Source organism: Pagrus pagrus (assembly GCF_965226575.1).
Source record: "Pagrus pagrus genome assembly, chromosome: 1".
NCBI classification, from domain to species: Eukaryota; Metazoa; Chordata; class Actinopteri; order Spariformes; family Sparidae; genus Pagrus; species Pagrus pagrus.
This window is the reverse complement of record NC_140185.1, coordinates 8,464,003-8,477,064: the sequence shown is the minus strand read 5'-3', so window position 1 is coordinate 8,477,064 and position 13,062 is coordinate 8,464,003. Positions and strand designations below refer to the sequence as shown.

General features: G+C 41.5%; 2 protein-coding genes across 5 annotated transcripts in view; one reads left to right on the top strand and one right to left on the bottom strand.

Annotated features, from left to right (window-relative positions):
• The first annotated feature begins 631 nt into the window (after window positions 1-631).
• Window positions 632-1,635, top strand: LOC311254297 (high choriolytic enzyme 1-like). Its single transcript, XM_084347999.1, has one exon. The coding sequence runs from the start codon at window positions 686-688 to the stop codon at window positions 1,475-1,477; it is 792 nt and encodes a 263-aa protein (XP_084204125.1). The 5' UTR covers window positions 632-685; the 3' UTR covers window positions 1,478-1,635.
• A 3,706-nt stretch (window positions 1,636-5,341) lies between these two features.
• The window catches only part of mctp2b (multiple C2 domains, transmembrane 2b), a 40,982-nt gene continuing 33,261 nt past the window's right edge, over window positions 5,342-13,062 (bottom strand). For all 4 annotated transcript variants that reach the window (XM_084358950.1, XM_084358949.1, XM_084358951.1 and 1 more), the window contains 6 exons: window positions 12,517-12,630; window positions 10,316-10,357; window positions 8,166-8,275; window positions 7,913-8,022; window positions 7,324-7,421; window positions 5,342-6,368 (listed from right to left, as the gene is read on the bottom strand). In XM_084358950.1, the coding sequence (XP_084215076.1) occupies window positions 6,321-6,368; window positions 7,324-7,421; window positions 7,913-8,022; window positions 8,166-8,275; window positions 10,316-10,357; window positions 12,517-12,630 (522 nt within the window). In that variant the 3' untranslated portion in view covers window positions 5,342-6,320. The remainder of the gene's footprint in view (window positions 6,369-7,323; window positions 7,422-7,912; window positions 8,023-8,165; window positions 8,276-10,315; window positions 10,358-12,516; window positions 12,631-13,062) is intronic.

Sequence of the window (13,062 nt, the reverse complement as noted above, 5' to 3'; positions counted from 1 at the left end):
CCTGCATGCATCAGTAAACTAATGTTGCTGGCATACCTTCTGAGTGTCCCTGATGGACACACAGACATGATGGTTCTCTACAATAGATTGGACTGTTTCATACAATTTAGTATTCATTTTTCTGACTAGAGAGCTGTCTCGGGCACAGCCACAGCAACACGTCCCACAGGAACCTATTAACATCCTCTACATATGCAAGAGTTTCAATAGGCCGTCTATCATCCTCACAGAGGGACACGCAGCTTTTGCTACAACTTTAACAGCTTGTCATAAAAGGCGCTCAGGGGATTTCAATTACGCAGGTCATCAGAGAGTGAAGAAGCAGTATTTGGGTCACACAAATTTAATTTCAACATATAGTCTTTTGGTAGAGGTTACTGAAAAATAAAACCAGCCAGGTTTTGTGTATCTAAGGAGCAGTGTGGCTTACAAACAGCACAAAATGGGCAGAGAGACTTCTGGTGGATTAGATATGTTTAAAAAGTAGGTTTGTCTGTGGAGTCCTCCCCTCAGAGGTTTATTTAGGCCTAGCAGTGAGGACCCCAACCCATAATCCTCCTGCAGACACACCTGTAGAGGAGAGTATAAAGAGCCTGGACTGAACTGAGTCACACATCAAGCTTCACAGAGTCTCTCCACAGCAGCTCTCCACAGAAGCTCCACAGCCTCCAGACCGACCCTGAAGATGACTCCCTCTGCCAGCCTGCTGCTGCTGCTCCTGCTCGGCCTCTGTCAGGCACATCCTCTCCAGGAGGAAGGAGGCCAAGAAGAAGAAGAAGTCCCAGACACCATGGACATCACCACCAGGATTCTGACCTCCAACAACGCCACCGATGAGTTCCTGCTGGAAGGAGACTTGCTGGCTCCCACAACCAGAAACGCCATGACGTGCTGGTCCCAGAGCTGCCAGTGGAGGAAAGCTTCCAACGGCATGGTGATGATCCCCTTCACCATGAGCGCTGAGTTCAGCGGCTGGGAGAGGCAGAAGATCGACAACGGCATGAAGGCCTTCCACAGCAGTACCTGCATCCGCTTCGTCCCCCGTCAGAACGAGTACGACTACATCAGCGTGGAGAACAGAGGCGGATGTTTCTCCGCTCTGGGCAGAACGGGAGGCAGACAGGTGCTCTCTCTCAACAGGCAGGGCTGCCTCTACCACGGCATCATCCAGCACGAGATCAACCACGCTCTGGGCTTCCAGCACGAACAGACCAGGAGCGACCGCGACTACTACGTCAGGATCAACTGGGAGAACATCGACCCCAACATGGCCTACAACTTCTACAAGCAGAACACCAACAACCTGAACACCCCCTACGACTACTCCTCCATCATGCACTATGGAAGAACAGCCTTCTCCATCCAGCACGGCAGGGACTCCATCACCCCCATCCCCAACGCCAACGCGCAGATCGGCCAGAGGCAGGGCATGTCCTACTGGGACATCATGAGGATCAACCTGCTCTACGGCTGCTGATAATGGTCATTCTGATCCAGTTTTAATTTAGGAAAACAAGTTTCTGTTACAATATTCTTTAATATAAGCAGACAGCAAAACATACTGTTGGATGAAGTCAATGAATATGTGAAAACTTGATGAAAACTGTTACTGTATGTAATAAAATGTAAGCATGCGTTAAACTTTTGTTCCTGTTGCTTATTTATCTGTGTCTTCTTATGGAACATATGTTGCTCATGCGTATATTACTAACATTTGGAAAGTAGAAGAGCTGTACAACATTCCCATTCAAGTTTAGCTGGGGGCTAAAACCAGGAGTTAGCCCGCTCGGTCAGTGAAAGTCTCAAGTGCTCATGCTCTTTGGGTGCACAGTGCAGCAACGCAGAAGATCTTATTTTGCTTCGTGCACAACCGAGAACTCCCACAGAAATGAACGGAGCCCTGCCTCAATTGCTTTATGTAGTTCTCATTATACCCCCGTGAGCTTGCTCTTCCGTCATAGACCTCCATTGTTGCTCAAAAACGAATAAAACACATCAGTGAGCCGTGATGTTGTACAAGGTTCCTTGAACATGGACACTAGTTTATTTTAAGTCAGTCCCACATAGACATACACCGTCCCACTGCCGTGAATACTAGGTCAGTGATTTGCCAATTGGGTATACCCTCTACCTTCAGCTTTCTATTGTGACAAAATAGAAATAAGAATTGGATTTCAAAAAATATATCCCCATACAGTGCAGTGTCAGCTTTAACACCTGGACATCACGCATTGCAGTTAAGAGGGTGTGAAAACTATTAGCATGCAAAGAAGTTAAAACAGTTAGCTAGCACTAGCGAAATGGTTGAAATAGTTAGCAAGCAGAAATGGATAGCCTAAATGGCTCGATAGATAGTTTAAAGTAATGTACTGAATAGATGGTTGAAATAGCTAAAAATGACAAATGTTGGCTAGTTAGCTACAAGTATTGATAAATGGTTGAATAGGGTAGTTAGCTAAAAGTAGTGAAAGGCTAAATGCTAGCAATAGTTAGCTAAAAGTCATAGATAATTGGTTGAATAATTCGCTAAAAGTAATGATAAATGGTAGAAATACTTAAATAAATAGTTGAAATAGAAAATTAAAAGTAGGCCTAATGGATGGCTAAATAAAATTAAAGTTAAAATAAGGCATAAATGATTTAGCAAAAAGATAGATTAGCCTACTTGTCGCAGTGTCTTCAGTCGACATCTTCAGCCACTCTAAGAGGTAGTCGAATACTGATGTGACCAAACCAAAGCAGTTCAGAAAAAATGTTTTTTTTTATTTTTATAACCACTGTGCATTAATTTCAGCTGTACAAATTTGGGTCAGAATTACTGCACCTATAGGACCAGATGCATTTATCCAGAGCTGAAAATACTCTATACTTTTAAATGTGATTGCCTATAGGTATTTAGGCCTTCTCCAGTTTAAGTCATGTTTACCACACATTACAGAGCCCAGACAGTGCCACAGGCAATTTTGGTAGGTTTATAATAACCACAATATATATTTTTACCAGCCTTATCCTTTAAGATAAAACAGCAAAAAATATATATTTAGGTCTTTTACAGCTAGGACACTCTAGTGCTGTAGGTTCAAAGAGAAAGTAAGACAAAACACCAAGCAAAGGCCCCACTTAATACCAGTGTGTTGGTCTCTAATAAAAATCACTTTGCATCTCCTCTGTCAATCAGTGCTGTCGGCTGTTTGCAGCCTCGGGCTCTTCTGGATCAGGGGCTTTGATGTTGGCTTGCTCCGGGACAACACAGTCGCCCCACAGCCTCTGGGCAGCAGCCCAGCTCGTACACACTGCGCCTGTGATTTACCTGGACCCAGACTCCCTGAAGGATTGTTAACACTATGGGGAGTGGTGGAGGGGCATGTGAACTGTCCACATGGCCAGAATCAAGCTCATTAGTGAAAGAAATGATTGTTGAATGAGGATAAAACAGTTGTGAGAGGTCCAACATTTTCCAAAAATAAAACTTAGGGACAGAAAGGTTGATCACAGATAAGATGGTACTGCAGGACACGTTTAGTTGACTAAACTCTTTTAAAGGAATAGTCAGACAGTTTTGGCTTCATTCTTGTGGAGAGTTAGAGGGGAAGATCACTCTTCCACCCAGCAGTCTGAAAACCCTACTTTATTAAAACACATTAGCAGTTTCACAGTTGCAAGTGAGAGGTTAACAGCAATGACGGTAATGATAATGATTCTCATTAACTGAACAATTTGACGATAATTATACATCTCTTATGATGAGTGGGCATATTTGGAAACAGAGAGACGTGAACAGATACCATCCTAACCTTCTGCAAGCAAATTGAAAACCCGACTCTGCTCCTCAGCGTGATCTTGACAGTGTTTTGATCGGAACCAATCAGCTTTCAGTGTGAAGGTTAACCCGTTCTGTACCCTTTGTCCATGAAATATAGCGTACAATCATACTTTGAATTCCGTGGCCATACAGTTTCCCCCAGCAGCTGGAGTTTGAAGGTGAAGTGCCATAGAAATAGGCACAAAGTGAGCCTGCTGTCAGTGTGAAAACCCCTTCCTGCGTCCGTTGCTCACTAGTAATGTTTTATATAGTGAACCAGTTAAATACTATGTTACCCTCCATCCCATCTCCACACTCAGTCTATAGTTATTAATGTCTTAATAAAAACTGTTGATGGCTAATAATGGACATTCACACCCTCTGCAGAGCTTTATAGGCAGCACCTCTGCCTGCACACACACACACACACACACACACACACACACACACACAGAGACACAGCTGAACAGTCTCAGGTCTGATATTGAGTTATAACAAGTCTTTTGAGACCGATCAGCCGCTGTATTTGTGCCTCATCAGAATGCATGTGCCACATCACATTAGTCCCCACGTGTGAACCGTGATTTTACTTGGTAATTTTGAAGGGTCTTGCCGCCTATACATATTCATGCTATCCTATAAGTGTCAGATTGAGATGTCCTTCCAGTGTCCTTGACAGCGGGTTATTAATATTGATACCAAAGTCAACATTATAACTAGATGAAGAGATACACAGGTCATCGTCTGCCACGTTCTCCTCATCCTCTGTCCTCGAGATGATTAGACAAATCATCAAATGATTCCATATGGTGGATCATTGTGTAGGATGTAATGTGTGCGTTGCACTGAGGATGTTTGGTTTATTTCTCCAGAGGTGGTGTTTTTGCAATACACATCTATTTGACTCTATGTGAAATACTGACATCTTAAGTATCTAATCAGTTAAATCTTCAAATTCTTTCATTGCATTTCATACAAAAATGATGGGATTTTTATTGCGTTTCATGAGAGCAGTTTTCCTCTAATTTTACTCATTTCTCATTTAAAAAGCTGCTGACTGAGAGCCCACGCGCTCTGACTTAAAAGCCATAAATCCCAGGGTATTACTCTGAACGCCAACATCTTAACTACTCCGATTCTCCAATCCCTAAATTGGTGCGGCTGTTGTTGCTTGTGGCTGGTTTTAAAATCCTCCTCCTGCTCCTGAGCAGTGTGCAACCCGGTACCGGAGGTTTGTCTGGCTGCTGTGCTTGATAGGATGCTGGCTGCAGGCATCTCGTCACAGCAGCTGAGAGGAGGTCGCAGAGGTCCTCCTGCTCGTGGCGACGCCCAAGGGCCATCAACACAGCAGGGAGCCCGGGTGCCGGCGAGGTCTCACACAGCCTTTCCTCGCTTCATGAAAGCCTAATGAAGAGAGGGGCTCGGAAACCGTGCTGTTAGACGCCCACAATCCTGCAGCACGGGTGCACGGAGAGGATGAGCACGGCGTGCAGGGGAATTCAAAGAGATGCAGCACAGAGCTCAGACAGAGACGGAACATAAGTGCGTGATTGTTTGTGCATTTATTACTGTTAGAAATGAGACACAAAGTCTTCATCTGTGATTGCCATCAATAAATAAATTTATGAGTACAGATCTGTCCCCATTCCACTCACAAGTACAGTCACATCCTCTATGTAGGATGAATGAAAATACAAACTAAAATGTAGGCACTTCTGATTGCATGTACAAGTCCACACTGTCGCATTTGAGTGAAATCAGTCATTCAATATGTTTGCACATAGCTCTTCAACCATTTCAAAGGTAAATATAGGAAACAAAGGAATTTCATGCATAATATGTGTTTCTTTTTGTGATATGCTGCTGTAGGAGATATGAAAGGCTGTATTTGGAAAAGAAATTGATACCTGACATTCATCGTTAATATTTAAAACCAAAAAGACCTTGTACATAAAAAGAGAATTATCTTCTATGACGACTCATTCTTTTTAAAGTTACCCATTTTACAAATGGTGGATAATCCATTTCTGAATTAAAGTCTTCACATCTGTTTATGTAAATCTTGTAAAAATATACATGTAACATACCAAACATAATACATTCAGTACAATACAAAATGATATTACAGCTGGTTTCAGGAGGACACAACCTGGGGCCAGGAATATAAAATAAAGCAGCTTCTAATTAATGAGAATAAACTGTACATACAATAAAACACCAACAATCTTTGGAAATATGACAAATTGTTCCAGAAGTGTACGGGTAGACATCTGTTACAAACTGTGGTAAAGTCATCTCTGCAGGGTGCTCAGTGTGAACGTCTTTGGTTGAACGGTCTTTAGGTGCTGGTTAAAGTGAGTGGTGAAGAGCTGAGCATCAGCACGGCAGATTTAAATTCAAACCTACCACTCACCCTAAACATAAAGTGAGAGTCTTCAGATGGTCTGGAAACAGTCTTTAGGAAGGAAGCCCACAAACAGCAGCATCAGGTCCAGTTTACATACCGTCCTCCTACGTTCTATGAGATTTTCTTCTTCCTGCTGCCTCTGATCTCACTGTACTGAACCTGCGGACGAAACAAGAACCAAGTGTGAAGCTACTAGTCTTTTTACCACCGATGCATTACTTTTATTCATCTTGTACTGCTTTATTCAAATACTATTGGAGATAAAATAACATTTACACGGAGGCATGTGTGCAATTAATTATAGCCACTACTGAGCAAAGGGCCATAGTCGTCGTATGGAGAAAATAAGAGTGGTCAGTGCAGAAACCAGAGAGAGTCATCGTCACTAAATCCAGAGGCCCAAGGGCATCGAAGGGGAAGGGGGAGTGGGAGGAGGCAAATGGGGTCAAATAGCTTTGAGAGAAAAGGACAGAGACAGAGAGGGTGAGAAGGAGAGGCGACGTCGAGTGAAAAGAGAGAAGACAGAGAGGAGAGAGGGAGTAAACGAAGAGGAGAAGTCGGTACACACAGAACACATATGGAAAAGGAGGAGGGAGACGAAAATAATAGATTTGTCCTGAAAGTTAATACTCAAAAAATGTGTCTGGTTTATGGACACAAGGCTGCCATTTAGCACCATCAATGCAAAATCCTGCAACCTTGATGATGGCTTTTAAAGAAATAGCGTGGTTATTGTAACTATTAGTAAATGATGTGAATGACTCTACAAAACCACTTATTTTGTCTTGTTTTGGTGCAGTGAGATTCAGTGTGCTGACTGATATTTTGCTCCTGCTGAGGCTGGTGAGTTCATCCAGGAGACACCAGCCGCAGCAGCGTCTCCTGTCTCAGCCTGGGAACAGCCTGCGCTGCAAAGCTGCTAAGCAGCAGACCTCCACCAGGGATGTATCATGACCAAAACACAACAGAAATTATACGGGGCTACATAATTATACAGATGAAGCTAATTATACAGACAAGAGTGCTGAATGCCTGGGAGTTGTTTTAGTAAAATGCAAAGCTAGCGGGCTCTGGGATTTTGGGCTTCCTGGCCGGCTGATCCAGCGGGGCTTACCTTCTGCACATCTGAAGGCACCCTCGTCAGGAAATCAAGCACCTCATTGTTGTCAATGCTGTACGGGTTCCGTAATTTCTTCGTGAATTTATTGATACCTAAAACAGAAATTCACACCAACATATCATTAGCAGTAGTCTCTGGTGGCTGCGCTCTTTGTTTCCACACAAACAAAAACCTGCAGAGGAGACGCATGCTGACCAAGAAATATTGCCTGGAGCACAACATTTTGTGCAGTTTATTGTTTTTACTGCCACTTTTCAGAGCTGCAACATTTTACACTCACGTCATTCAGACAATAATCTTTTAACAACTGGACATGCTTCAATTTCTACATCACTGACATAAGCATGTTAAATTATAACAGATAAAGTAGAAGTAGTTGCAGCAGCTGGGAAATACCGGAGCACAATACTCCTGTGACCTTGTAAATCTCATGGATAATAGAGAGACGCTAGGAAAGAAAATACAAAGAGTGGAATAGTTTGATGGACAGGGATTTAACAGGGTGATGAGCAACTCAGCTAAAATGGAGGCATAAAACACAAACATAAAACAGTTTACATAATAAACAGCGTTAGAGACTCACCCCATATTAAAACTATGTAGCGTACAGGAATGTAGTATGTTAGGATCGTTACAATGGCAAAGACCAGGAAAGCCAGGCCCGACAGGAACGGCACCGACCAGTTGAAAGTGCTGACAAATCAAGATCATGAAAATCAGTAAAAGACATGACAATTAAAATTATTTGTTTAAATCTTCAGGACAAAGTACATTTCAAGAATGTGTTAATAATCCATTTAATAATAGGATCAGATGGATGAATGTTTAATTCTTACTTTTTAATTCTCTCCCCAAAACAGGCGATCTCATCCAGCAGGTTTTGAAGGGTAATGATGGTATCTTGGACCATGTGGATTTTCTCCATCAGCCCTCTTCTCTCTGACTCCTGCAGCAGAAAACACAAAGAACAGACTCCAGGTTGACTTACCAAAATAAAAAATAAGTAAAGTGTTGGTGGGGAATTTTATTTGAGAGGAAAGTAAATCATTTTCAGCAGCTAAGTGGAGAAGAATTTCAAATAATAATTTAAAAAAGTAAAAGACTGCCTGCATGATCTCATAAAAGGTGGTTTGTACTGGTTGAAAATGATGGTTGCTTTTATAGCGAGTGACAGGTTGTCAGACATGCAGCTCATTAAATTATTCTCAACACTTAAAAGTACTATCGTCACATAATAAATAATACAGATTAAATACATATTGGGAAACAAGATGAGACTCTAATACAACTATAAACAATTAGAGGATCACAAAAACAAATTTGTGCTTTCCTCATACTTCAAATAAATGTTGTTTGCTCTTTGTTTAATGTGCTACGTGTGTGTGTGTGTGTGTGTGTGTGTGTGTGTGTGTGTGTGTGTGTGTGTGTGTGTCCTCGTGTGGCTTTGCGTCAGCCATTTTACACATTTTAAAGAAAAGTTACACGTCCTACAAGGAACTTTTAACAGGTTATGAAACAGTCTCAGTTTAATACTAATGTCTCTACATAATCTCCACAAGAAAACAAGACCATCAGCAAGAAATTGGCTAAATCTATATGGCTATTTTTTTCTTAATGCTCATCACCAGGTTGGATGTTCCTTGCAGTAGCTTTAAATTAGAACATGAAATGTATTACATCAAAGCAGAGCTACTCTGAAGTAAATGAAATCTGAATACAAAAATGTTAGTTTATACCCTTAAAACATTTTTTAAGAGAACTCTGAAAATGAATCCACTCAACTATACACTAACAGATCTTTTTAAGCTTTATCCGGGCGGCTTATCGCCGACATCTCAAGGCCACAGGTTTGATCACTACAAGATTTTATAATAATGACTATCCAAGTGTCTCTGAGAAAGACAACAGGCAAATACTTTAAGAGCAAGTTTAGATGGCTTTTTGAAGAGAAAGCTCTTCAGAATGGGACTGGACTTCACATTATGAAAGAGACAAGGTACCATTCTCAGGCTAGTCCAGATCCCTGGAGAGACGGATGGCTTTAAAGTAAACAGAGGAGACCAGACTCTCTGAAGTTCTCTGACGGGAGAGCCAGACTTCAGACAGAGGCTTGGCCACATGTCCACATCAAACACAGGGAGACTGAAGAGAGGAGTGGTTATAGGGGGACTGTTTATTGGCCAAAGTCATGGTCTTCGTCACTATGTGATAAATGTTTGCTTACGCTCGGAAACGCTGACCGATTGCTGGCTCAGTGCCATCCAGACGTTGGGGACAAGCCTGGGAAAAAGAGCTGCAGAGGGGATCAAACCTCTGATAGTCCAGATGCACAGTGACTACCGGTCTCAAAAACCACATGTAAGACAATTTAAGTTCTCCTCAGTCGAATATCCATTATGCACTAAACCACTTCAGCCATTTCAGGGTCATGTTCCCACTAGAACCAGTACGAGCACTTCTTTACATCAGGCAGACGCAGGCCATTCAAAATGTCTACAATAAACTGCTGTCGTCCTGAAGACATATTTCACCGGCTAAAAGCGTTGTAACACTTTCAACACAAACTTTCAGAATGAGCTTTGAAAGAGGCATGTCTAAGTGCTGTCATTAGTTCCATATTGATGGTATTATATGGTGTGTTAAGCTCAGGGACTTTCCCAAATGGAGCACAACCTCTTTCCCCACCCCTCTATTAGCATATGAATGTGTTGTGACATGTGGGAGCGGGCTGGTGAGGTCTTCATTAAGCCCAAATGTCTTTTGGTAACCACAAGTTTACAAAAAGATACAGTCGTGGTTGGCAGGAATCAAAATGCATTAGAAGACTTAGCGCTGAATAAAGAGCTTAACAACAGAAAATCATAGATCAACTTTGTCAACATGTAGGCTAACTTCTTTTCTATTCATCAGCATATAGAAATACTAATACTCAGTCAACAATGAACTTAAAAAAAAAACAACAAAAAAAAACACCACAGGTACATACCTTCTCATCATCCTCATCCTCATCTGCCAGATCCATATTAGCCTGTAAAAAAAGGTGAGATTTTAGTGAGTTTGTATGTTATAAACTGTCTCATTTTGACACTGGGACTGCGTCTGAACTCCAGTGTGCTCACTGGGTCGTCATCTAACAAAGTGCAGGGATCAGCGGTGACCCTGAGGTCAGCCTCTAAAACCACTCAGCACTGCAGGACAGATGACTGACAGGTCATGTTGGCTTTTTTCATAACAAGCCAAGGCAACTGAAGATCTATACCAGAATACGTTAAAGCATCAGTAATCAATATTACTTGTACGCGAAAGGAGTTGCTCAAAGTGACAAACCCACTGAGAATCATCTCTCCTCAGCTCCAGTAAGCATTTGCAAAAATGTACTGTTTTGGTTCACTCTCACTGCTGTCAGAGTTGCTTTTGCTTGTGGCAGGCAGCTATTTTCAGCAAAAAGGACACTAAAAACCCAGTTAGCACTAAATGCTCAGCACCAAACAGAAAAAATTGGCAAATAGCTGGTGAACATAGTAGATCATTTAGTAGCTAAGAGGTATGTTATTGCAGGAGTTGATCGACAATAAAAACACAGCTGAAGGGAGAGTGAACAGGGCCTGGTAATATATCAATATTATATAATTATATGAGACTAAACATCGTCTTAGATCCGAACTTTCCAGACTGTTCTACTTGTTCTCATACTTAACTTTACCCACTAAGTAGTTATATCCACATTACTGATGATTTTTAAAAAAAAACTCTCATTGTGTTATTATTGTATTGTTATTGTTATTACCCTTACAATACAAAATATCATGACATTGGAAATACTGAGATATATTGTGTTTCACCATATAGTCTAAAGATATCACAATATTATTTTAAGGCGATATTGCCCAGCCCAGAAGTTTGCCAAATCATCTTAAAGAGTGATGATATGTCACGTTCACTGCTGCCACACATGCCCTAAAATCTGTTATTTTACATTTAAATATAAATTGTGACACGTCCGATATCGAAGGCCCTTTAAAAACCTTTTATTTCAGTCCTTTCTTTACTTTTTGAATTTTCTGGTTTGCACTGAGTAGCACATTAACTCTTAATAAATAATACCTACCATTTTTTCTCCACAAATTTCATTTTTGGTTATTGCATATTTAGTTCTTAATATTTAATCATGTTCATCATCAATCATCAAGTTTTATTCTCAAGGCATATAAAAAAGTTTCAGTGTCACATGACGGAGCAGTGTGAATCTGGTTGCGTCATTTTAAATTGTCTGGTGCATTACACTATAAAGTATATTCACTAACATGCTTGTGGTGCTAAAACCACTAGTTAATAATGGTTTTATTGACTGACAAATGTAACCGCCAACTTTTTTGATAATTGACTGATGGTCAAGTTATTTATCATGGTTTTGTATCATGGTAAATGTAATATCTTTGTGTGTTAGACAGTTGGAAGACGTCACCTCGGGCACTGAGAACCAGTAAATGGCAGTTTTCTTTTAAACATTTTACTGACATGTATGGTCTAAAAAAAATTGATTAACTGACAGTATGATTAGTTGCTACATGGTTGTAAATCAGCGCTGATCTCACATTATAATTAAGTACATTGTCGTCCGAAGACTGCTCTGTGTATGTAATTTGCTCTAACCTACAGTCTGTGTTAAACTACCATTACTGCAGTCAGTAAATACAGCTGCTACTCCACACTGAGCACAGAGAACATACTTTTTTCAGTGAAACAGTTTTCACAGTAGGAAAAAAACAGTGTGAATTGTGACCTTTTCAGAGCAGAAGCCTTAAATCTTTCCTTAATTTGACCAGTCACAACAAGAAGAGGGCAACAGACCAATTACAGTGACGAAGAGGCAGGATTCAGGACAATAACTAGAAGCAGACTGAAAAAAATCAAGCCGTGTTACTGAGGGACAAGCACAGCAAATTAGCTTTGGCTATTATCATATGCTGCATTAAGGCTATTCAGTGAGTTTTCTATGCTTATTTATTATGTGTTATTTTATTATTATGTATTATGTAGCTAGGTGCAGCTGGTTGCTATGGAAACAAACCAGCTTTTACAAAATGTGGCTGAGATAGCCGTTCTGTATTTTGTAGAGTGTGAATAGGAGGCAGCAGGTCACTGGGCTGAAGGAGAAGGAGACGGACGAAGCTGCTCTGGACTCACCACGTCCTGACTGACACGACCGGAGCGGATCTGGAGGTAGTTCCACGAGATGAGCAGGACCAGGAAGAAGGGCAGCATGTAGAACTCCCAGTACCACACTGTCACCATGAACACCTGCAGGCAGAGGGCCACAAAGGTATTGATTATATAAGCACTGGTCAAGTTGATCAAGGCTACCCTGCCATTATCAGAGCCTTGCTTCCTACGTACAGTTATTCTGCATACGCTATGCGGGCGACCACTCCGCTCCGCTGGACTGACTCTCCCTCCATCCCCTGCACATGCATTGACATTAACCACGTTAGTCTAATTGCTCTGCCTCTCTCATCTTGAGTACATTAAAGCCGGCCGTGTGATTTACTGCAGCCACAGGGAGCCTGTGTGTGAATATGTCATTAACATCCATAATGGCACTTGAGATGCACGTTCCACCCGTGCGTGGTCCAGGTAAAAAGGATGAGCGGATAAAGAAATACGGCTTATAATGTCTCACTTGCACCGGCTAAACGGAAGTATAAAATAATCCTGTCAGAGGCAGCGCCGGCC

What these genes read in the sequence shown, in the direction of transcription:
- LOC311254297 (XM_084347999.1), top strand. Translation starts at nt 686, where the DNA reads ATGACTCCCTCTGCCAGCCTGCTGCTGCTGCTCCTGCTCGGCCTCTGT.